Source organism: Rhamphochromis sp. 'chilingali', assembly GCF_963969265.1.
Source record: "Rhamphochromis sp. 'chilingali' genome assembly, chromosome: 10".
In the NCBI taxonomy this organism is placed as follows: domain Eukaryota; kingdom Metazoa; phylum Chordata; class Actinopteri; order Cichliformes; family Cichlidae; genus Rhamphochromis; species Rhamphochromis sp. 'chilingali'.
This window is the reverse complement of record NC_137937.1, coordinates 9,683,758-9,709,442: the sequence shown is the minus strand read 5'-3', so window position 1 is coordinate 9,709,442 and position 25,685 is coordinate 9,683,758. Positions and strand designations below refer to the sequence as shown.

Genomic DNA, 25,685 nt, shown 5'->3' with positions numbered 1-25,685 from the left:
GCTCTTGCACTGATTTTTCAGTTTTCTTCTATTGCTGATGAATTTTCAGATTTTGACAGGTGATCCAATATTTTCTTCAGAGCTCCTGATCTCTCCTGATAGAGTGAATCTCCTCCACCTCAGGATATCTGACAGTAAGGCTCCTGCTCCGCTTTACAGCTCCTAATTTTAACAGGAGTCTGTATGACTCGCTTCTGGAGCCAGCCTCAAGAGGTCATCGGAGGTGTTTTCTTCACAATTCCATGGAGAGGTGGTGTGGAGGGTCAGAGGATCTTTTGTTTTTCACTCTCTGGTTTTGGAGACCAGCAAAGTTTACTCTCCAGCTTTTTATGTTCACTTTCAGCTACATTTTGGGACAGTAATAACTACAGCATGTAGTATTTCAGCTACAGTAGGTTTGCTTTCTAGCAATTTTCAAATAATTTACATAAATGTGAAAAAAAAATGAAATACAGAACTGATGAGTGACACAGTCTGAAGAAAAGGTCAACTGGAGCTGAGCTCTTTGAGGAACCTCAAACTGGATGTTAGGACTTTATTGTTTTACTGCAGTTTGAGGAACCATCTCGACACATGGACGAGGTCGCGGTGCTTCCGTTTATGACAATGTTTATTTAAAGGGACAGTTGGCCCAAATAACTAAAGCTGTGTTTTTCTCGGTCTATCGCTTTGGTTGTCCATACTGGCTTTAGGTGCTTCGGTGCTACTTGCGTTTTACCTTCTTTTTACTCCTTCACACCAGGAAAGTGGTAAAAATGTAAGAAAAGTTTGATTTCTTGGAACTGCAAACAGAAGGCACATTTTTCCCGTTGACCCTGAACGCCACACAGCTTTCGTCCAAGTTACATTGTCATGGTGACGGGAAAAACGCTCAGCCCGAGCAGGTACATGGTTTAGTGTGTGTGACAACAGAAAGAAAGGTTATTAAACAGTGTTACTGTCAGCCTGGACTGAAGATTGCAGCAAGCCTCATCGTCATGTGTGAGAGCACCGCGGTTCCGAGCGGGGAAGTTTACCGGCAGCTGTTCGACGCTCAGGTGGGTTTGAGGTCACACTTTACCTGAACGCCGCAACAAAGAGATTTCATTTTCATTTATTTATTTATAAAGCACATTTAAAAACAACAGGGAGTTGACCAAAGTGCTGTACAAAATAACAATTAAACAATGACATTAACAACAACAACAACAACAACAGGTAAGAAAATTAAAAGAAAATTAGGATAAAATAATTGGTAACTCTCATACAGTTTCGAAAGCCAGAGTAAAAAAAAAATGTTTTAAGATGCGATTTAAAAAGAGTAACAGTTGGGGCCTTTCTAATGTGGAGAGGTAGATCATCCCACATTTTCGGTGCCACAATCGGTGCCCGATCTCCTCTATGAACCATCCTAGACTTATGTAAGGTAAGGAGCAGGTGATGGCTTGATCGAAGGGCACTAGAGGGCGTATAAAGCTGCAATAGGTTGTAATAATAGTTGCTATTGTTGAAGCTACCCACAGGGGGCGCTCTGGAATCAATAAGATATACAGAGTAGAAGAAGAAGTTATCGCGGTAGAAAGAATAATAAACAGCTAGCTGAAGCTAGCACCAGGAGCAATTCTTGATGTTTTATTCATAGAGGAATAAGAACATTACATAGGTCAGACAAAAAGTCCGGTGCCTGGCCATTTAGCACTTTATAAGTCGAAAGTAAGATTTTGAATTTAATTCTAAAACGTACTGGAAGCCAATGAAGGGAAGCAAGCACCGGAGTAATATGTTGGTGTTTCTTCACACGAGTCAAAAGGCGAGCTGCAGCATTCTGTACAAGTTGGAGCCGGGCCAAGCTGGACTGACTGACACCCACATACAGTATAGTGAATTGCAGTAATCCAATTGAGATAAAACCCATCCATCCATCCATCCTCATCCGCTTTATCCGAGGCTGGGTCGCGGGGGCAGCAGCCTAAGCAAAGAGGCCCAGACCTCCCTCTCCCCAGCCACCTCCTCCAGCTTATCCGGGGGAATACCAAGGCGTTCCCAGGCCAGCCGAGAGATATAATCTCTCCCGGGGCCTCCTCCCGGTGGGACATGCCTGGAACACCTCACCCAGGAGGCGCCCAGGGGGCATCCTTGTCAGATGCCCGAACCACCTCAGCTGGCTCCTTTCGATGTGGAGCTGCAGCTGCTCTACTCCGAGCCCCTCCCGGATGGCCGAACTTCTCACCCTATCTCTAAGGGAGAGGCCAGCCACCCTTCGGAGGAAGCTCATTTCTGCCGCTCGTATCCGCGATCTCGTTCTTTCGATCACTACCCACAGCTCGTGGCCATAGGTGAGGGTAGGGACGTAGATCGACCGGTAAATTGAGAGCTTCGCTTTTACACTCAGCTCCCTCTTCACCACGACGGACCGGTGCAGCGTCCGCATTACTGCAGCTGCAGCCCCAATCCGTCTGTCGATCTCCGGCTCCCTTCTCCCATCACTCGCGAACAAGACCCCGAGATACTTGAACTCCTCCACTTGGGGCAGGAACTCATCCCCGACCCGGAGTGGGCACTCCACCCTTTTCCGGCTGAGAACCATGGCCTCAGATTTGGAGGTGCTGATCCTCATTCCCGCTGCTTCACACTCGGCTGCGAACCGTTCCAGTGCGAGCTGGAGGCCCTCACCCGATGAAGCCAACAGAACCACATCATCTGCAAAAAGCAGAGATGAGATTCTGAGGCCACCAAAGCGAAAGCCCTCCGCCACTTGGCTGCGCCTAGAAATCCTGTCCATAAAAATTATGAACAGAACCGGAGACAAAGGGCAGCCCTGGCCTTAATGTTTTGAGATAAAACAAACGCATGAATTGCTCGTTCCAAGTTTCTAAAGGATAAAAAAGATCTCACTTTGGATCGGAGCCTTAATTTAAAAAAGGACCGCTGGACAACTGAATTAATTTGTTTCTTGAATGTAAGTATGCTATCCAAGAACATGTTAGCACATGTTAGGTTACATAATTCCAAATCTGGGGCATTGAAATTACAGCTTGGTCCAAAAACAATTACCTCAGTTTTATCCTCGTTGAAGGTAAGAAAATTTGAGGCCATCCAGGTTTTCTTTCTTCATCATATCTTTATTTACTTTTTCCTTTATACAAAAAACAAACAAACAAAAAAAGAACAAAAGACAAAAACAATTACCACAACAACAACAGAGAGAAAAAACAAAACAAAAAAACAAACACAATAAGCAGTCTGAGACATGTAAACGAAAAACTAATACAATATATATAATTCGGTCTACCAGTCATTTACACATTTGTCCTGACAAACTCAACCCGCCATTGGAGTGGGGCTGCCCCTCTCACTATGGTTTTCTTCAGATCATCAGGTAAGTAATCCAATAGCGGGCGCCATATATCCAAAAAAATATCTTCATTGGCACTTAATTTGCACTCAGTCTTTCCATTGGTAAAACTCTAAAGATTTCTTTATACCATATTTGTTCAGAATTGGCATAAAGTTAAAAGATTAAAACTAATAAAAAAAATGTAAAAAGAGACTTTTTCCATTTGATTATATTTTACATGATGGATTATGCAGAAAGTAGAATAGGGCTGAAAGATCTATTGCTTTATCACCTATTCAGGTTGTAAATCATGTTTTTAAAAAGTAACTAGTAACTAAGTAACGAATTACTTTTGAAAATAAGTAATCACCGAAGTAATGGGATTACTTTTTTGGGGGGGAAGTAATCAGTAATTAGTTACTGATTACTTTTTTCAAAGTAACTTGACCAACACTGGTGAATGATGCTGCAGAGCTCCAGCTGCCTGCCTGAACCAGATATGGAGGGAAGATTGAACTCACTCTTCCCTCCATATCTGGTTAAGTTTTACATTTTAAATATTATACATAAACTTGAAAAAGAAATTCTCATTAGCACAGAGCATTTGGGAGTCACCGAAGTACACATTTACAGCCATAGCAACACTAAACCATAAGGCTTGTTGCCGTTGCACATTGCACTTTGTTGATGATAAAATTTGGGCTGTGGTGTTTGTTTGTTTTTGTCTCTCTGTGTACGGACAGACTGCAAATCAATTTCCCATTGGGGACAATAAAATTACCATTGACCATTGATAACTGCCCCATGAACTGCAGACTGCAAAAAGAAAAGATATGAACATAACGATTGAAGTGTGCTGCTTGTTGCATTAATTACTGATTTTGCATGCATGCATTGATTTGATGAGGGTTAAGCATGTTTTAGAAAAAGCTGACACTTTCATACTTTGAATCATGGAGCAGAGGTAAACAAACCTTACTGACTCCTTCCCAGTAAGAAATCACAAACAGAGGCCTCAAGCAGTGGGATTTGATGCTGCAGTAGGAGCACTGTGAGCGCAGGAGGTGTGTACAGTCTGACTGTGCACACGTCCTCCTGTGTTCATACAGAACCACTTCACTGTTTCCTTCCTTCTTCCTTGAAGAGTAAAACTGACAACGTGGGCTCACTGATCAGCAGAACTCAAGATGTCTGACGAGGGCTGACATGTTCTGTTGCAGCAGTGACTGAGCTGTTTCTTGTTCTCATGTGTTTCAGGCTCAGCTGTCCAGATCTCTTCTAGCTGGATGCAGAGACACCGGGACAAATTGTCTGTCTGCTGTGGACAGCAACACACACTGCAGCACAGCCAGCAGGTGGACAGAGACACACACCACTGTTACATATCTGTACTGCATCCACTCTCTCAAAACATGTTGTGTTTTTTCCTTTAGTAGAAGGCAGCAGGCGGAACACAATGATGATGATGATGATGTCATAGATGATGTCGGCAGACTTCCAGATGCCGTGGGTTAGTGGTGCTTTTACTTCTACAACAGACATGCAATACAACAGGGTCGTAGCTAAAGTGGGTCTGGGGTGCCACTCGCCCAAAACTGTGCTGTCAAGTCATGTGCAGTCATGGCTACATACAGGGTGGACAATGGATCTAGGTTTACTTGTGTTCACTTGTTGTTTTTACCTTTTTTAGAATGCATGGCGTCTCATTGCCCACCATTCCTTAACACAACCAAAGCTGAGCCCCCAGCAGGCCCAGGTTACTATTCACAGAGGGCAAAGCAATTTTTTGTAACATTTAAAAAAGCTTTTTACTACTATAAAGCTGGGATTTAATTGTTTCTGGACAGGAAGAGAGACTACAGGGTGGGGTTTTTGGCACTTCATTTTTCAGACCTGAATGTTTGCAGCTAGATCAGCTAATCTAACAGAAACATTAAGTTAAAATGTCAATGTTCACATCACAGTCAGAAGCTTCTCTCTTTATTTTAGTTGTTGATCATCCCAGCTCTGACATCATTGAACGTCTGACAGAGAAAAAAATTCAAAAACATCAAGAGGCTCTCAAACAGCTGGATTCAGACCTGAGCCAGCTGTCTCAGGTACAATGCATCGTAGTTACACTGCACCTGAGGGCAATACATGCTGTGGTGTCACAATACATACTCTGTGTGAAATTATTGGCCACTGTCTGTCATTGTGTCAGGCGTGTGAGACTCAGGTGAAGGCCATCAGTCAGGAGCTATTGTCCAGTCTGCAGGAGGTGGATCTCAGATTGGACACCCTGAAAGTCAGAATGAATCAGCTGGAAGATCTGGAAGATGTCAGTATGCAGGTACACATGACATAAAGTTTAGAAGATCAAATACAGTTTTAAACCCGCAGCCTGATGAAGCTTGTGATTTTTTTTAAAAATTGCCAAACCTTCAGAATAATTAGACTTGGTGTGGTTGGTGGAGTGTGAAAATAATATCTTATGGGCTGGAGAAATGTGATTGGTTTTGAGAGTGTTAATTTCATGTGTGTGCAGGAGATCCACGGTCTTTGGAAGAAGGTAGAGGAAGACGTGAAGCTGAAGAAGACCACTATCGTAGAACTTAACCTCAAACTGACTGAAACTGAAAAACAACGTACTGACCAGGTCAGACTGAGCGTCACTGACACTTTTAAAATTTTACCCAAAGAAACCATTTGACACCCACAGTCAGTGGTTGAACAATAGAGGGCAGTACTGTACAGTTGTGGTCAGAAGTATACTTAAAATCTTCATAATACATTTCTTTAAACTATTTTTTTCCTATGGTGGAAGGACTATACAACAGCTTTGATGTCTTAAAAACAGAAATTGGGTCCACAAGTTTAAATTTGTTTTGGATTTTAACTAATCCAAACATTGACACAAGTATGGATACAAGCTTAAATATATACATAGACTCACTTAAGTCTTTTAATAAGTGCTGCTGAAGGTTCTACATTTACAGCCTTGTAAAGAAGTGGTTGATCTATGAATTGTACATTTACACAAGTTGGGAAGGTCTCTTGGAGTCATTGGAGCACATATTAAGATGATCAGTTCAAACAAATGTTCAGATGTGCCACGACTTTAACAAGGTCTGGAAGAAGACCCAAACTATCACCCTGAGACAAGAGGAAAATGATTTAAAACCGGGTTTTACATCTTCATGGAATAATAGAGTGCTGATCACGAAAGAAGGCCCTGCTCGTTAACAGACGCTTTGAATCTTGGCTGAAATTTGCAGCTGCTCATGTGGAGTAGCCAAATGTCCCCAAGAGAAAGGTTTTATGGTCAGAGACAAAGATTGAACTATTTGGCCACGATAGCATGATGAGTAGTAAAAGTGAGGCTTTCAATCCTAAGAACACTTTATCAGCTGTCATTGATGGTGGTGGTAGTTTGATTCTCTGGGGCTGGTTTGCCCTCAGTGGTACTGGTACACAAAGTGGATAGAATAATAGAACAGCCAGTGTGTATACTGCTGAGCAGCTGTGGAGAAAAACCAAACCAAAATTCAAACTTGTGGACCACTTCCTGTTTGTTTAAGACATTAAATGATGTACATGCTGTATAATCATTCTAGAAAAAGAGCAGTTCAGTCAATGTATTTTTCTTTTTCTCATAGATCAGAGCTATTATCAGGAAGTACTACCGTGTGTTGGAGCAGATCAGTTTCCTGCATCCATCTGACATCCACAGGCTGATCCACACTGAAGCTACAGTAAGTCACTGTGACCTCTCATCTGACCTCTAACCTACATAAAATGATAAATTGCACTTCTATATCTCTGTTTGTCTCAGATGCTGAATCAGTCTATGCTAGCAAACCGTCGCAGCATTGCCCGACTGCTGCTGCTCCTCCAGGAGGAAAATCTACATAAGGAGTCGATCCTTCGTCGGCACTGGGAGGACTGTCTGAGTCACTGGAGAAGGAAAAGAGTCCACAGAATTGTAGATCAGTTCAGGTGAGTGGAGCACCATGTTATACATTGATGTGAGTTAAAGAAGCCAGAAGCTTAAAAGATTCAGGATTAGCTTGTTCAACACTCTAATCCACTTTGTTCATTTTCCCAAAGTCAGAAGAGAATTAGATTGGAATTGCTGAGTTTGGTAATCCAAAATAACTCCTCTTATGACTCTAGAAGTCATTAACTACAGAATATATCAATAATGGCAGGGCACGAAGATTCTCCTCAGCAAAGCAAGAATTCCTGTTAGGGGAGGACTGGGATTTAGACTACAGGCATTGTCACCAAAGCAACGAAAACAAAAAAGAAGGGGTGGCAAAAAGTGGCTGACAATATTAAATTTAACTTATTATAAATACAGGGCAGTCTGGGTAATCAGATACCAGAACATTTTCCGTAATTTCATCATGAAGAAAACTGAGAGACTGTGAGACATTTCAGGGTTAAATGTTTAAATAACTATCTTTACACTGTCATCCATTCCATCCATTCATCCATCCATCCATTATATCCAGAGATATCATTTCTCCAGCGTGTCCTGAGTCTGCCCTGCAGCCTCTTTACAGTGGAATGTTCCCAGATCACTTCACCCATGTAGATTGGTTGGGCAAACTCCCACATAGCTCCTTAAGATGATAAAGAGTTGGTTGTATGTTCTGGGTCCAGGATGAAAACCACATTGTTCCTCCTGTATCAGAGAATTGACGAATGAATGAACTTTCCTTTCCAGTGCCCTGGCATAGACCTTTCTAGAGAGGCTGATGAGTATTATCCCCCCGTAGTTAGAGGACACCCTCCAGTCCCCCTTCTCAAAGATGGGAATCACAACCACAGTCTGCCGATCCATAGGCATGGCCCCAGATCTCCACTCAGTGTTGCAGGTGCATGTCAACCAAGACAGCCCTACAACATCCAAAGCCTTTAAGAACTAAAGGTGAACCTCACCACCGGACACTCTTCTTACAGCTCTGTCTGGAGGCCTGGCTACAGGGTTGGGCAACCCTACATGGTACACTGGTACCTTGATTTTCTTCTGTCCATAGGTGTTGACTGAATCACTCTTTATTTGGCCACTCACCAAGGACCAATTTGCCTAACATTTGTCTAACAAGGACACTATCTCAAACTGACATTGAGGTAATGTCTGCAGCTTTAATTTTTTAACTCCCAGACCCTGGACAAGTTGGAGGGCTTTTATTTCCTAATATTTTTCTATATTTGTGGTCAGTTTCAGAACTGCTGTGACAGTCAGTCCTACAACTGAAAGATCAGGCATCACTCCAAATTGTATACCATGGTAAGTTTTTGAACTGGCTGATAATCAGTAGTATTTGTGTCGTAGAGGTCTCTGCAGCAGGAATGAGGATCAGCAGCTGGCCTCAGTTCAGCAGATAAAACTAACCCAGCAAGATCTGACTGAACGGCGCCGTGACATCATTAACAAGATCAGGTAAGATCAGGTGAAAATAAACAAACATAAATCATAATCTTTTCATTGCCTGGAGATCCAGTCAGTCCAGTTTCAGTGTAATTTCTTTTGTTTTCACCCCGTGTTCTTCTTGTCAAGTCACATATTCTCTTTGTGTTTCAGCTCTCTGGTCCCACCCACCTGCTCCAAAGCTTTGGTGTCTGATTGGTTTGACCAACTAACAGATGTCAATCAGCAAATTGGTAACTGTCCTCTGGAGTCACTACTACTGATACAGTATGAGTTTCACTTTACAAACTTAAATCACTATTTGAACAGCAGAAAACATCACTGTATCACCTTCATGAAGCAGCTATGTTACCAAGTCATCCAAATCATCTGTTATCCTGCTTGTGGTAAATTGGCAGAAGCACAAGTCTGAGTTATACTATGGTGATGATAAATGTAGGTTTGTATTTGTGTGTTCAGAGCATTTCCACACTGAGCTTCTCCATCAGCTGCGTTGCTGCTTTGAACAGACATGGCAGAATCGGCTGGCGGAGGTGGAGCGCTGTAAGGTAAATGCGCTTGGTTAGCTCTGATGTAGCAGCTTTCAAATACCTTTAGTTAATAGCTGACTGCTGTCTGCAGCTACATCATCATAGCAATGATTACATTCCAGCATACAGGCCTGTAATTTTAACCTGTCATCCTACAGGAAGTCCTCTCATCTTTGGAATTGTCAGAAGAGGAAGTGAATGACATCATCAACTCACAGCTTCTCACAGTGATTGGAGCACAGCAGAGTCAGGATGAAGAGCAGCTGGCCGCTTTAGATGTCAGTCACGTAAACCTGCCTCAGACTGTTTCTGTGCACTGTATCAGAGCATCCACGTGTTCATGCTTTCTGCTTGTCTGTCTGCAGGTGAGCAGTGACTCTGTGGCCCGTCATGCTTTCAGTCTAAGTAGAAGTGTATTTGTTGTCATGCGAGCAGCAGCATTGCTGTGGGAGACACATTGCCAAAGATTAGAGAGGAGAGATGAAAAACTACAACAAGACCTGAATGATCTCAGATGCTCACAGCAGCAGCACTTACAAGTGAGTTGCAATAAAACACAAGCAGGTAAGTCAAATAAAAACAACAAACACAATCAAGTAGTAAAAAAAAAAGAATGCTTGGACACTGCTAGCATAATGGACAGGTTTTCGACGGGGCTCCCACACAAACGCAAAGCAGGAGATGAGGCATCGCTAAATATGTTTCTAAACCAACTTCCTTCCAAGCCAAAGACTAGAAAATATGGTGAAGCATATCTTCCCTTTGGCTTCACCTGCACAAGTGCCAAGGTAGGTCTCCCCTGCAGAATTGGTTTTCCCTGCGTCAGGAGCAGGCGCCGGACTCTCCAAATCACGGACAAACAGTATCCCACATTCTTGATTTTTAGTTCACAAACTTGTGATAACTAACTACTTCTGACATTTTGGACATGTTAGCTCTTTATACAGTAAAGTTACAGTGGGATACAAATAATATCAGGCTGATCCTGCCATAATTTACTCCCCCTGTCCAAATTACAGACAAACAGCATCCCACAGTTGTTTATGTTTTTGAACCCATTTTGCACAGAGAGACATTTTTTGAAAAATGTATTGATAGCAATGTTGAATATTATTACCCAGGAAAAAAACAACTACACGTAAAATAATTCCACCATGATGCCTCTGCCTTTCTAAATGGAGGGACAGTAACTGCGTGTGTATATGTAAGAGTGTAAAACCTGAAGATAGTAAGATTTACAGTATTTTCTCTCAATCTGCCATTCTGCAATTCATCTCATGTAAACAAAAAAGTAAGTAAAAAAAGTTTGGGAACCACTGGTCTAATATAAGAATTTATTTGATGATCAGAAACGTGTAATTGTGACAAATATGAAGAAAAAAACCTCTAAGAAATCAGGAAGCGGGTAAAGTTTTTAATAGCACCTTAAAGGATTTATGTTAACAAATTACATACAGGTAAGTTACCGTCACAGGTCGACGTGGTTTTCACACTTTTGCCCAAGAGAGAGCATGACAGGTTCCCTTTTCCAACATGCTTGCTCTTATTCTATCAGAAACGGAAGATGCAAATGGATGACCTGTTAGGAGGACTCCGTCAAGAGAGCAGTGAGGATGCTCTGAAGACATCTCTGGACAAAACTATCGGTTACTTGCAGCAGATTAAGCACAGGTACTACAGGGTGCCAGCTAAGGCTAATCCCAAAGCAAAATCCAAATAAAAGTTCATTTTCTCTCCAATTTATTACAAATATTGAAATTCACAACATCCCCACCCAGTTTGTTAACATTTTGCCTTGGACCATAGCAGGGAAGCAATGTCTGTACAGTTCCCCAGGGAACAATCAATCACATCATGAAAACGCAAAGCTTAGCTGACCAACTCTGATTATTTAACATGATCATTTGTCTGATTGGCCGGAGGCGAACACAGCCACAACTTTAACTGTAAAAAGGACAGAGGTTGTGTGGGCAGGAAGAAAGGTGAATTTGAATAAAAGGTCCTAATTTTCAGTGTGTGTGTGTGTGTGTGTGTGTGTGTGTGTGTGTGTGTGTGTGTGTGTGTGTGTGTGTGTGTGTGTGTGTGTGTGTGTGTGTGTGTGTGTGTGTGCAGTTGCAATCAATTTGTCATTGATCAATGGACCCTGTTGAATCTTCACCCGTCGTGCTGTTTGGAGGAGCTTGTCTCCTACAGCAGGAACCTCAGCTCCTTCTACCACCTGAGTCACACCTACCAACCGGTAACCATAGCACACAGACCTCACTCACTACATGTAGCCGGTAACCACAGAAACACAATTACAGTGAAACCTGAAATAGTTTGTATCGATCTGAACACATCTGACTTTTTCATCTCATTGTCCTCTAAAAAAGGTTATCATCAATTTAAGTCATGTCTCTTTTTTTCTCAGAGTCCAGGGGATTTGGAAAAGCTTGTCCAACCATCTAGCGGCCGATCCAGCCCATACCTGGGTCTGTTCTTTCACACTCATGCTCAGATACTTAAACTGGTTTTATTTAGTATTGACATGATTATTTGTTTGTGTAGAAACCAGCTGGCAGATTGAAAGTCCTGAAACTTCACACAGCTCTCAAAATTGGCTAATTGAGGTGATGCTAATTAATGATAAACAATAATCAATTTCTGATTGATCCAGAAAATATCAATGGTTATGTGTATGTGTGTGTGTGTGTGTGTGTGTGTGTGTGTGTGTGTGTGTGCATTTCAGGCAGGGTCCATCCTGAAGGAGATCTGTGATTTCAGCAGCTCTGTCACCTTTACCTCATCAAAAGATGTGGTCTACTCAGCTCCTGTCTTCAGATGTTCCACTCCCAACCTGCCAGTCAACCTGGAGTGGGAGACACACCTGAGCTTATTTCCTGTGGACCTCCTCCTGGACTCACTGAGCAGGTACTCACACACGCACGCTTGTATTTCCACTCTCAGTTGAAAGATCACCACCTCAAAGGCTGACTGTCTGTGTGTCAAGGTCCCGGACTCTGTTCTTGAACCACCTGGAGCAGCATTTCCACAATGTGCTCAGTTTAGCGGTTTCAATGATGAGAGACAGGAAGGAGGCGGTGCGCTCAGAGCAGGAGCTCCAACTCCAGCAGCTGAGCCCCCGACATATCAAGACCCATATATACGAGCCCCGCATGGGTAACAGACACACACAAACAATGCACAAATGTTGGTGAAAGTTAGTCAAAGGTTACAGAATTTGCTGTAACACATGCTAGTAATCATGATTCACAGAATGGATATAAAAGATGGGTTTAAACAGTGATTTCAACGTTTTTCCTACTGACATCTTAAGTTTTGAAATCAGACTTGAATGCATGAGGCTAAAAGACACCAAATCCTTTTACAAGCAAGTGCTGCCACTCAGAAATGATTTTAAAATGTCTCTAATGTCTAACTTTAACAGCCACTGACATAAATCGACAATAAAACTGCAGTTATAGAATCATCAGTGAAATTTTTTTTTGAAGCAACTCATAATAGGTTTTCCGACCTTGCCAGTTAATTATTATTATCCTCGTATAAGATTTTGTTTTTCAACTAAATGACTCACTCATGCTGGCCACTGAAAAGAATACAGGTTTAAAACTGCATCCACCCTGGAAGTAGTCTAGTTGTTTGAAGCTAACAGCTAGTGGTCCTTCAATGCTCCAGTTGCCTAAGTGACCCTGTAGCATACAGTATTTAATACCAGGCCATATTTCAATCAATTATATCTTTCACTCCCATTAGTAGCTTGCGTGGAAGTTGAGAAAAGATTATCTTGTCTGCTCAATAATCCAGGTAAGAAAGTTGATTGGTAATGGACTGATTCTTATATAGTGCTTTTCTACTCCAGCCGGAGTACTTTAGACAAGATGTCACATTCACCCAAACACTTTCTCTATACTGAGTGCTTTTTAACTACATTCACCCTGATGGATGCATCGGAGAGCAACTTGGGGTTAGTATCTTGCCCAAGGATACTTGACATGCAGACTGGAGGAGCCAGGGATTGAACCACCAACCTTCCGATCAGTAGGTGACCTGCTCAACCTCCTGAGCTACAGCCACCCACTGTTTCTCCCACTGGAAGTTCAACATCCAAAATTGTATTCAGAATCAGCTTCTTTGGGAAAAGATTACCTCTTGTCTGGATACGTCTCATTGCCAGCAGTTAAGTTAGATGCTTGAAGTCACAAAATGTCATTCACTTTCTGTAGCATCTGCTTAGCACGTCACTACCAATACCAATGTCCATCTATATTAATAGTCTGTGGTCCTTCCCATATTATTTTTACAGAAGCAGCTAGAAGCATATAGTGACAGGTTAATAATGAAAACACCTCTTAACCAAACTGTGTCTTTGTGCGTAGCTGAGCTACAGCTCCACAGACAGCATGTGGACACCCACTTTGAGGGTGTGTTGGACCTGTTGACCTCCTGTAGGATGGAATTGCAAGACCTGCAGGCCTCCATAAAGAAAAAGAACATGGAGCTTATGGTCACTTTGTCCAACATTGAGGCCAACATCCAAACAGCCAGCAGCAGTCAACAGTAAAAACTGTCTATCTGCACCTTTATGTGACTGTTAGCTTAGTGAGACCGAGACACTGACCACAGGTATGTTTCTCTGCAGTTGGGAGGCTGCTAGCACCACACTGCAGGACTGTCTGCATGGACACATCAAAGAAACGCAGGACTGGCTGACCAACTTCAGACAGACAGTCATGATAAGAATGGAGGAGGGCAGAAACAAAACAGCACAACTCCTCAGCTCCTTCAGGTAACGGCAGCTGCAGCAGACTCTTCAGCAAAACAAAGTGATCATCACCAGATGAGTGTGTTTTCCTCCTGCAGGCTGTTCAGTGAAGGAGGAGATTTTGCACCTCAGGAGCTAAAGATGTTTCAGAGAAGGGTGAGGGAGGAAACTAAGCGTATCAGCACAACTGAGGAGTCCATCTACTCTGCTCTTGAGGCTTTTGAATCCAGGAGCTTACAGAAGGTGCAATGTATTATCCTCTGTTAATTGTTACTTCTGTAAAGCACAGTTTGCATAAAATGGTCGAGTAGAGCCTGGTCGCTCTTTGGACAAAATTCCTATTTCCATCCCAATTCTCTTGCCTGGTGGCCCCATGATGACATCAAACCTAGACTATATATAAAAGATCCATATGGTCACCATTTAATTGTGGACTCAGGATTTTGAAACCTTATTCTTAGTGTTTTCACTGAGAACAGTTGGGGTCAGAAGTTACCATATTTGGACAAGAAAGTGGAATGTTCGATAGGTAGATAACAGTAACAAGCTTAGTAAGCAAACTGCATACATGAACTGTACTGGGGCAATGCTCAGACGCACATATTAGCATATTAGCTAAACAGTGGAAAGTAACACACTGGGACAATACTAGAATATCACTCACCATAAGTGAAGCACAAACATATTAGATAACTTTTATTTAGATAATTCTTTAATCCTCCAAAAGGCACCAACAATCACATTTTCTTTATTTGTATAGTTTCCCCTTTATAACAGCTTTTGCCCCTCAGTGTCCCAGGGATTCCAGGGGCTATGTTGTCAGTGGACTTTTTGCCCCCATGACAAATTGGTCCTGGGTGAGGGACCAGACAAAGAGCTATTCAAAAAGTATAAATTACACAAAACATACAGCCAAAGCAATCCAAGTTTTTCCTGGTTGGCGTTAGAGTTTGTTCCCTGTGCCTTCGGGTCGGGAAATAGGTCATAACTGTGATCTGCGGTTATGTGTCGAATGACAGTTTTTGGAGTCCCTGGGCGGGATGCTTGAGGAAGGTCCACCTGGGGACTCTGTCGTCTTACTGAGAGACTTCAACACTTGTGGGCAACGACAGTGAGACCTGGAAGGATGTGACTGGGCAGAACACTGGACCAGGTGGAAGGCTTCGACTTGAGTGGTCTCAGAATCTCATCTCTGCTTTTTGCAGATGATGCAGTTCTGTTGGCTTTATCAGGGGGTGGCCTGATAAAGCCAACAGCTGTCAATTTACTGGTATACCTACGTCCCTACCCTCATCCATGGTCACCAGCTTTCGTTAGTGGCGGAAAGAACAAGATTGCAGATACAAGCGGCGGAAATGAGCCTTGTCTAAGAGTAGCTGGCCTCTCTCTTAGAGATAGGGTGATGAGTTGGGCCATCGGGGAGGGGCTCAGAGTAGAGCTGCTACTCCTCTAAATTGAAAGGACCCAGTCTCTTTGATAGCTAGGAACATGCTACTGTAGGCCCTATGTCCAATAATCTGGTGTTTATTGGTGTTTTTTGGAATAATCTGAAAAACAATATTGCTTTCTTACACTATTGTCAATGTCCAGGTCGCTGTGTACATCTTTTACAGTGGGGCAAAAAAGTATTTAGTCAGCCACCGATTGTGCAAGTTCCCCCACCTAAAATAAGATAAGATAAGATAAGATAACCTTTATTAGTCCCACACGTGGGAAATTTGTTTTGTCACAGCAGGAGTGGACAGTGCAAAAGTTATGGGGCAAAAATTAGAATACAATAAGAATAAATACAGTACACAACTGTACAGAATAGAATAAAATACTATATACAGTAGAATAAAATAAAATAAATATACAATAAGATAAAAATAGAATACAAATACAAATACTATATACAAATGATGACAGAGGCCAGTAATTTGCACCAGAGGTACACTTCAACTGTGAGAGACAGAATGTGAAAAAAAATCCATGAATCCACATGGTAGGATTTGTAAAGAATTTATTCGTAAATCAGGGTGGAAAATAAGTATTTGGTCAATAACAAAAATACAACTCGATACTTTGTAACATAACCTTTGTTGGCAATGACAGAGGTCAAACGTTTACTATAGGTCTTTACCAGGTTTGCACACACAGTAGCTGGTATTTTGGCCCATTCCTCCATGCAGATCTTCTCGAGAGCAGTGATGCTTTGGGGCTGTCGCCGAGCAACACGGACTTTCAACTCCCGCCACAGATTTTCTATGGGGTTGAGGTCTGGAGACTGGCTAGGCCACTCCAGGACTTTCAAATGCTTCTTACGGAGCCACACCTTTGTTGCCCGGGCGGTGTGTTTTGGATCATTGTCATGTTGGAAGACCCAGCCTCGTTTCATCTTCAAAGTTCTCACTGATGGAAGGAGGTTTTGGCTCAAAATCTCACGATACATGGCCCCATTCATTCTGTCCTTAACACGGATCAGTCGTCCTGTCCCCTTGGCAGAAAAACAGCCCCATAGCATGATGTTTCCACCCCCATGCTTCACAGTAGGTATGGTGTTCTTGGGATGCAACTCAGTATTCTTCTTCCTCCAAACACGACGAGTTGAGTTTATACCAAAAAGTTCTACTTTGGTTTCATCTGACCACATGACATTCTCCCAATCCTCTGCTGTATCATCCATGTGCTCTCTGGCAAACTTCAGACGGGCCTGGACATGCACTGGCTTCAGCAGCGGAACACGTCTGGCACTGCGGGATTTGATTCCCTGCCGTTGTAGTGTGTTACTGATGGTGACCTTTGTTACTTTGGTCCCAGCTCTCTGCAGGTCATTCACCAGGTCCCCCCGTGTGGTTCTGGGATCTTTGCTCACCGTTCTCATGATCATTTTGACCCCACGGAATGAGACCTTGCGTGGAGCCCCAGATCGAGGGAGATTATCAGTGGTCTTGTATGTCTTCCATTTTCTGATGATTGCTCCCACAGTTGGTTTTTTCACACCAAGCTGCTTGCTTATTGTAGATTCACTCTTCCCAGTCTGGTGCAGGTCTACAATACTTTTCCTGGTGTCCTTCGAAAGCTCTTTGGTCTTGGCCATGGCGGAGTTTGGAGTCTGACTGTTTGAGGCTGTGGACAGGTGTCTTTTATACAGATGATGAGTTCAAACAGGTGCCATTCATACAGGTAACGAGTGGGGGACAGAAAAGCTTCTTACAGAAGACGTTACAGGTCTGTGAGAGCCAGAGATTTTCCTTGTTTGAGGTGACCAAATACTTATTTTCCACCCTGATTTACGAATAAATTCTTTACAAATCCTACCATGTGAATTCATGGATTTTTTTTTCACATTCTGTCTCTCACAGTTAAAGTGTACCTCTGGTGCAAATTACTGACCTCTGTCATCATTTTAAGTGGGGGAACTTGCACAATCAGTGGCTGACTAAATACTTTTTTGCCCCACTGTGTATACAGTATAGATCGTGAATATAATGTGTTTATATCTGGTTGTCAGCAAAGCAGATTCTTGGGTCTTTACCTTTAATTATTAATTAATTAATTAATTAATTAATTAATTAATTAATTAATAGAACAATATAGAAAAAGTCCAAGCAACTAGAGAGATAAGTAGTAATAGTAATAAGTTTTAAAGTGGAATGATATGTGAGACCACTAAATGTCTGGCAGGTAGAAACTGAATTTTTTCACATGATATTTATGGTAGCAATACTCTATGCACACTAGTGGAGACTCCAGAGGTAGTTCTGGTGTTCAACATTAAACAGTCTAATGATATTTTGCAGGTGAAAGAAGTGTCGGCTCCCTTGGAAGAGAAACTGTCCTTTTTGAAGTCTGAGGTGAAATTTATTGAGGACGCCCAGAAAATGATCACCAGCACACAAGTTCACATCAAAGCTGAGGTGCCCATCTCTCTCTCTCTGTCTGCTTGTCTCTCTCCGTCTTTGCTGGTTGTTTATTAATACTGTTGGGCCCGTCCAGGCTGCCAGAAGTAACCACCAGCAGACTGTTATCAGCAAAAGACTGGAGGACCTGAGGAAGATGTTGGATGACACACAGGTAGTAAGGTAGCTGGGAGATTTGACTGTGCAGTGACAAAGTTATATTGCAGCTGGAAGAACAGTGGCCCATAAATACAAGAGGTAATCAAAAATGTCCAAGAACAGGACCAATTAAAACCAAAAGGCTTACCTGATATGAATTTGAGTGATCTCAGACTCGTGGTCATCTTTTTGTGCACCTCTGAAACAGAAGCTTATATTTTTTTTATTTCCACAAGTTTGAGGGCTGTGGTGAAACTGCAAAGAACACAGTGTACGTGGTCAGAGCTTCCAGGAAACAATTCTGAAAAGCAGGTTTGCTGGATGCTGTCAGGACATGTTTGAGAAGATGACAATGGAGATGATCTAATCCAGATATAATATGAACATTGGCTAATTGAACAGGGCTGGTAGGAATAAAAGCAGGAAAATGGGAAAACTGGTAGATTTAAAAGAGGCAAGAATGAACAGTACAAACTCCACCAAAACTGCACATAATTAAACAAAAGCCACAGAAAAAAAATCTGTGTCCATACTTATAGTAGTAACATAACATTATTTTTTCACCCCTGGTCAAATGACTACTGTTATTACTCCTATTCAGTTACTGTACAGAGGACTGTAGTACTTATACCAAAGAACAAGAGCTCCAACGTGAATATTTTCTCTATATGCAGCTGTCTCCAGATCAGGTTTGTTCCTTCCTGTCATCAATCAATAAAGAACTCAGGGAGTGCTGTCAGTACCTGGATTTGAGTTTGGTATGTCACTTCCTATCCACCACCTGTTGCCTTGTTTTTCTGCACTGCTTCTCTTCTTTCTAGGCTGCATGGGGTCTATGCCCTCATCTTCTAGTTTTCTTCTGCCTTTTGCAGACAGTCTTGACCCGGTCTATTTTCTTTTCATGTGGATTAATTTTTCATTTTTGTGTTCAGGACTCTGCACTGGAGGAAAGCCTTGCTTTGTCAGGTCACCATAAATCCAGGAAGCAGGTCCTGCTAAACCTGTCTCCTGGTTTACTGCAGCCAAACAAAACAAATATGGACCCCCTTGATGATCCTGTTGTGGGGATCATCAGGTCCTTGAACAGGTATATATGTGGAGGTCCATTTAAGTTAACTTTGGGTTGATGGGGCTGCTCTAATTTTCAGAGTTGAAAATCCAACTTCCAGTTGAAAATTCTAACTCGGAACTCAGACATTACAACTTCCAACTTTAATAGAAGGCACTAATAATCCTGCTGCTGCAGGAACAAGATTACTGCTGGTTGTGTGATACTCTTTGATTATGCAGACAAAAAATGTTTCACCCCCTTATTTCTGTCCAACACCCAAACATACAGGATTAGTTGCCAAGATCCAGCAAAGGAAAGAGAACGGAGACAAAGGATATCTTCTGGTAAAGTACAAACATTTGTTTCCTTTTTCATTCTGACGGAAATATGTCTTTTTTCTCAGTAGTGTTGCAGAGAGTTGCACATAAACTACTTCACCACTCATACAACCTGTAGGCAGCTTAGTGCAGTTCACTGTTTTTCTTTTTAAAAACTGGTCACAGGATTGAACTTGTATTGCTAACTTATTCTAGCATTACAATAGAATTTGCCTTAACTTCTATTGTGTAGAGCACTTTTACAGTGGTTTTAGCTTTCACCAGGTTATCTCAGACCTCGCTGGGCTGAGTAGGTTTATGGTGAGGATCAGGATTTCTTTCAATTCATCCATCCATCCATCCATCCATCCATCCATCCATCCATCCATCCGCTTCCGCTTATCCTTTTCAGGGTTGTGGGGGGCGCTGGAGCCTATCCCAGCTGTCATAGGGCGAGGGGCGGGGTACACCCTGGACAGGTCGCCAGTCTGTTGCAGGGCTAACACACAGGGACAGACAACCATTTGCACTCACATTCATTCGCACATTCACACCTAGTGACAATTTAGATTATCCAATTAATCTATCCCCACAAGCTGCATGTCTTTGGATGGTGGGAGGAAGCCGGAGTACCCGGAGGGAACCCACGCAAACACGGGGAGAACATGCAAACTCCTTCTTTCAATTCAATTCAATTTTATTTATATAGCGCCAAATCACAACAAAAGTCGCCTCAAGGCGCTTCATAGATACAGAGAAAAACCCAACAATCATATGACTCCCTATGAGCAAGCACTTTGGCGACAGTGGGGAGGAAAAACCCTTTTAACAGGAAGAAACCTCCGGCAGAACCAGGCTCAGGGAGGGGCGGGGCCATCTGCTGCGACCGGTTGGGGTGAGAGAAGGAAGACAGGATAAAAGACATGCTGTGGAAGAGAGACAGAGGTTAATAACAGATATGATTCAATGCAGAGAGGTCTATTAACACATAGTGAGTGAGAAAGGTGACTGGAAAGGAAAAACTCAATGCATCATGGGAATCCCCCCGGCAGCCTATGTCTATTGCAGCATAACTAAGGGAGGATTCAGGGTCACCTGGTCCAGCCCTAACTATATGCTTTAGCAAAAAGGAAAGTTTTAAGCCTTATCTGAAAAGTAGAGATAGTGTCTGTCTCCCGAATCCAAACTGGAAGCTGGTTCCACAGAAGAGGGGCCTGAAAACTGAAGGCTCTGCCTCCCATTCTACTTTTAAATACTCTAGGAACAACAAGTAGGCCTGCAGAGCGAGAGCGAAGTGCTCTAATAGGGTGATATGGTACTACAAGGTCATTAAGATATGATGGGGCCTGATTATTTAAGACCTTCTATGTGAGGAGCAGGATTTTGAATTCAATTCTGGATTTAACAGGAAGCCAACGAAGGGAAGCCAAAACAGGAGAAATATGCTCTCTCTTTCTAGTCCCTGTCAGGACTCTTGCTGCAGCATTTTGGATTAACTGAAGGCTTTTCAGTGCGTTTTTTGGACATCCTGATAATAATGAATTACAGTCGTCCAGCCTGGAAGTAATAAATGCATGAACTAGTTTTTCAGCGTTACTCTGAGCCAGGATATTTCTAATTTTAGAGATGTTGCGCAAATGGAAGAAAGCAGTCTTACATATTTGTTTAATATGTGCGTTGAAGGACATGTCCTGGTCAAAAATGACTCCAAGGTTCCTCACAGTGTTACTGGAGGCCAAGGTAATGCCATCCAGAGTAAGAATCTGCTTAGATACCATATTTCTAAGATTTTCAGGGCCGAGTACAATAACCTCAGTTTTATCTGAATTAAGAAGCAGAAAGTTAGCGGCCATCCAGGTCTTTATGTCTTTAACCAGTGTGTGAATGGGTGGATGACTGGTTGTGTAAAGCGCTATACAAATACAGGCCATTTACCATTTAAGACATTTCTGCAGTTTAACTAATTGGTGTGTATTATCTGGCTTGCTAGATAGATAGAGTTGGGTGTCATCTGCATAGCAGTGAAAATTTATGCTATGTCTTCTAATGATGCTGCCTAAGGGAAGCATGTATAGTGTAAACAGAATTGGTCCTAGCACTGAACCCTGTGGAACTCCATAATTAACCTCAGTGTGTGAAGAGGACTCTCCATTTACATGCACAAATTGAAGTCTATTAGATAGATATGATACAAACCACTGCTGCGCAGTACCTGTAATACCTACAGCATGTTCTAATCGCTCTAATAGGATATTATGGTCAACAGTATCGAATGCTGCACTAAGGTCTAGCAGGACAAGCACAGAGATGAGTCCACTGTCAGAGGCCATAAGAAGATCATTTGTAACCTTCACTAAAGCTGTTTCTGTGCTGTGATGAGCTCTGAAACCTGACTGAAACTCAGTCATATCCTTAGTAAAAAAAAAAACTTTCACGAACTGAAAACTTTCAAATGAAGTATTTTGGCATTACAGTTTTTCATTTGTGTGTTCAGCGTAACCAAAGACTATATAAACAAGGTGTGTGTCTGTGTGTCAGCCTTTCTTAACATACCCTTAAGCCTGGATGATTAACTGGTGACTGAAGGGCTTCACACATTGAATGCATAAAATCAATATGAATATTTTGTGCATTCTAAATATTTTTCAGACAAAGCTATTCTTTGTGCATCTGTTCACACTGACCGCGTTATTTCACTGGGACACATTTTTGGCATTTATTTTTTCAAACCAACCTTCATTTTTTTGGACCCAAATAAACAGATCTGACCGCAGACTGCATTTGGAAACAAATGCCCTCATAGCTCAAACGCACACCAGTACTGACTACTAGAGAGATGGAAATAGAAAAATAATTCTGTTTTACTTCAGACATACAGCTATACGCTGCTCCAGGTCATGCTGCCTACTTGTGAGAATTGGATGAACCCAGAATCTCAGTTTCTTACTTTTCTTGTTTAGAAACGTCAGAACCAGCTCATCATGACTTGCTGTCAACTTATTTTCTTTTAAAGTGCGTTTTTTTGAGGAGGAATTTTCCACAAAATGTGTTCGGTGTGTATATATGTTATACAGCAAGTTTGGATCTGGAAAATTCTCAATTTCGTGTTGTTGGTTTTTTGCAATGCGTTTGGTGTTTAACAGCCAACCCAGTTCAGACTGACAGCATGTTGTGTTTCTGCAGGTCTGAATCCTATCCAGCTTCAGCAGAGACAAGATTCTGTCAATGCACCGAGGTAAACACATGTAGAAACATGATGCATTGCAACTCATCTGAACATCAATGTCATTTTATTTATGGTCGCAAACATAACAACACTGACAGCCATTTTACTTTCTTGATATGTCATCATCACTGATGACCTTACACCCAGATTGTATAATTTTTTATTATTTTTAAATACTATCTAAGTCTTTCTAACTGTCATACTGTAATGTCATACACTAATACTTCTAGTATTATTATCCTAGTATATTGCCCCGAAACCTAACCTTATGTTTTGGTGAAAAATAAAGTTAAACTTCTTTGGAATAATATAAATATTTTAGAAGTGTGTCGAATACAATTATTTTTTGTTCTCTTATTGCCAAGACCTATTTCCATAAGTCACAAATCTCATAATCTGGTACATTAGGATAATGGAGTAAGGGATACTATATCCCTAACAGAATTCCACAGTTGACTAACACATGTCCTATTTTTAGAGGAAAATGGGGTTTGCCAAGACTAGGGAGAAGAATTGTAGGGTTAGGGTTACCCAAATCAAATGGTGTTAGCTGATCCGTTCTGTCCCCTTCCTTCAAACATGGTCATGTGAGGTTTAAGGTTAGCTGTAGACAAAATGGCAAATTTGAGGATTCATATTAAGGTCATTTTTAGTACAATAACCACTAATAGATATATGTTATAGATAATCTATGACTTGTTTGTCCTATTTTATTTTTAACCTGTGTTTGTATTTCAGTGTAAAGAGGGGCGCCAGGTTTATCAGGACTGATATCAGGCATGAGAGAAGGTTCCAGATTTTTGGACCCGAACCAGATCAGAGTGCACAGTGAGTCCCAACTGATTCAGATCTGATGTGTAGCTTATGGAATGTTCTAGTTCCATTATGATATTTCTGCATTTCAGGTCTTTTAGCTCCAAAGTTAATTTGGCATTGTGGAAAGCCAATGACATTCTCCTGCAGCTTGCTGAGGTAACATAAACATGACTGAGGGGAAATCCTATCCCTAACAGTTTCCTGAAAACCACAGAGCACTCGATAATTAAATTATTTTCTGATGCTAAGGTTCCACTTTAACTTCACACTGATCCACATCATCTCACTTTATGTTATCATTGGTCCAAACTGAATTCAAATTGACCTCAACCTGCACAAACTAACACGAACCTTTCGCTTGTCCATCCATCAGGACTTTTATCGCAGTGAGCGTCTAAGCTGTTTCCAGCTTCTTCCTGACTCCTTGGACCAATGGATTGAGAACACGCAGCAGAAGCTGGTGGGATACCACGAGCAGGCAAGCAGGTTTCTGGACACCAGCAGAGATGGTACCCATTCAGTAATACAACAATTTTCTGTCCATCTTTTTGATGACTAACATTTCTATAATTTTACACTGTAATCTGGCTGAGGCCTTAATCTTGTCCTAATCTGAACTCTAACAGTCCTTTGAAGATCTGGTCCAAACAGATGCTAGATGAAAATATCCAGCCTTCCTTTATATACATAGTTGGATTTTCTCCGTTCTGAACTCAGCAACCTTGGGTGAGGTAAATTAAAAACTCCTTAGTGGCAGGACCACTGGAGTGGATGAGATTTGCCCTGAACTCCAGTGCAATAGTTACACCCTTTTGCACATGCTCAGTAAAATGACAACTGATAAAGTTTAACAGGTTAGAGTGTAACTTAAACCAGTCCCAAAGAGTGGACTAAAACGACAGTTGCCAGGTTTAAATTATTTATTGCAAGCTGCCTGATACAGAGAAAGCAACTGTGGAGGGGAGTGAATAGGCAGGTTTTGGACACAACATCTGGACTAGCAACCTTCCCAGAGCATAGTCTTCCTAGTTCCAATCCCACCTTTGTCTCTGTGACAGACAATGGTGGAAGAACAGGTGTGAGATAGGAAATAGCTGCCATATTAGAGATGCAGGGAGACGTGGGAGCTGTGGTTGAGAAGCACACAATTGGAGGAGTTGCACTGAAGATGCCCACGTGTTGAAAAGAATTAGGAGAAAGTGATGGAGGAGCAGCAGTGGATGTAGGTGTGACCACACAGTAAAATCAATTGAGGAACTGGTTGAGTTCATCAGCTCTACCCACTTCACCCAGGAGTGGCTGTCTTTTGTTTTTGCTGTAGCCAGAGATGGTGTTGATTGCTCTCCACACCTCACAGATGTTGTTGGGCTGTAGATTCCTTTTTGTATTTCACTTTTGCCATTTTCAGTCTCTCCTTCAGCTCATGATGCACATGTTTGAGCTGTTCTATGTCACCATCTCTAAAAGCTATATTTTTCCCATGTCCCAAAACAAAAACTACAGAATTAGAACAGACACATGAGAGATACAAACAGGAACATCAGGCTGAACTTATATATCTTAGAAAGATACAAATATCTCAAAGCAGTCACACAGAATAAGCACCTAAAAATTTTATACACACTGTCTGTCTCTACCTGTCTATGGGTCAGATGTGGTGAAGCAGCTGTCTGTGTTCGAGGAGCTGCTACTTTTATCACCTGCAGTTTTGATCAGTGACCATGAGCGACAGCATGGGTCGGGGCTCAGAGAGGAAGTGGCGAGACTCACACAGAAACTGGAGAAGACTCTGGCAGCCAGTGAGAAGGAGAAGGTGTGAAGCTGTGATGCAGAAGGCTCTGATACAGACAGTAAAGATCTGCAAGCTGACTGGTTTCTATGTGTCTGGTTGTCAGAGTGTGAACATAGGTCAGCTGCGAACGTCTCTCGGGGAGGATGAGCTGGAGATGCTGAACAGCAGAGAAGAGCTGAGACAGCAGCAGCTACACAGCACTATCTCCAGTGCACACCTTGAGCTGCAGGTATGTGACAGTGGCACCAGATAACACCTTTCTAATCTGCAGTCTCACTTTGAGTGTGCATTTTATTATTGAATGCAGGAATGTGTGAGAGGCAGAGGGGAGGAGTTTGTTACATCACTGGCTTCTCTGACAGAGAAGCTGCTCCATCAGATGAATGACCTCTTTAGCCCTGCAGGTAACCTTTACT

The 25,685-nt window shown here is 42.1% G+C and overlaps 1 protein-coding gene across 10 annotated transcripts in view; it reads left to right on the top strand.

The window, feature by feature from the left end:
- Positions 1–865: 865 nt before the first annotated feature.
- The window catches only part of ccdc180 (coiled-coil domain containing 180), a 26,664-nt gene continuing 1,844 nt past the window's right edge, over positions 866–25,685 (top strand). The window contains exons 1-34 of one of the 10 annotated variants that reach the window (XM_080893243.1): positions 870–1,037; positions 4,574–4,671; positions 4,753–4,826; positions 5,306–5,415; positions 5,520–5,648; positions 5,844–5,954; positions 6,955–7,050; positions 7,131–7,294; positions 8,640–8,747; positions 8,889–8,968; positions 9,195–9,283; positions 9,424–9,543; positions 9,631–9,804; positions 10,821–10,936; positions 11,378–11,504; positions 11,676–11,736; positions 11,813–11,874; positions 11,994–12,175; positions 12,255–12,424; positions 13,642–13,822; positions 13,905–14,051; positions 14,126–14,270; positions 17,810–17,926; positions 18,006–18,083; positions 18,742–18,825; positions 19,000–19,154; positions 19,407–19,462; positions 22,619–22,670; positions 23,400–23,489; positions 23,567–23,633; positions 23,851–23,986; positions 25,130–25,290; positions 25,373–25,498; positions 25,577–25,673. In XM_080893243.1, coding sequence (XP_080749369.1) covers positions 978–1,037; positions 4,574–4,671; positions 4,753–4,826; positions 5,306–5,415; positions 5,520–5,648; positions 5,844–5,954; positions 6,955–7,050; positions 7,131–7,294; positions 8,640–8,747; positions 8,889–8,968; positions 9,195–9,283; positions 9,424–9,543; positions 9,631–9,804; positions 10,821–10,936; positions 11,378–11,504; positions 11,676–11,736; positions 11,813–11,874; positions 11,994–12,175; positions 12,255–12,424; positions 13,642–13,822; positions 13,905–14,051; positions 14,126–14,270; positions 17,810–17,926; positions 18,006–18,083; positions 18,742–18,825; positions 19,000–19,154; positions 19,407–19,462; positions 22,619–22,670; positions 23,400–23,489; positions 23,567–23,633; positions 23,851–23,986; positions 25,130–25,290; positions 25,373–25,498; positions 25,577–25,673 — 3,823 coding nt within the window. In that variant the 5' untranslated portion in view covers positions 870–977. Of the gene's footprint in view, positions 1,038–2,902; positions 2,939–4,573; positions 4,827–5,305; positions 5,416–5,519; positions 5,649–5,843; positions 5,955–6,954; positions 7,051–7,130; positions 7,295–8,639; positions 8,748–8,888; positions 8,969–9,194; positions 9,284–9,423; positions 9,544–9,630; positions 9,805–10,820; positions 10,937–11,377; positions 11,505–11,675; positions 11,737–11,812; positions 11,875–11,993; positions 12,176–12,254; positions 12,425–13,641; positions 13,823–13,904; positions 14,052–14,125; positions 14,271–17,809; positions 17,927–18,005; positions 18,084–18,741; positions 18,826–18,999; positions 19,155–19,406; positions 19,463–22,618; positions 22,671–23,399; positions 23,490–23,566; positions 23,634–23,850; positions 24,026–25,129; positions 25,291–25,372; positions 25,499–25,576; positions 25,674–25,685 lie in introns of those variants that run through there. The other 9 variants (XM_080893242.1, XM_080893244.1, XM_080893245.1 and 6 more) reach the window with 9 other exon arrangements.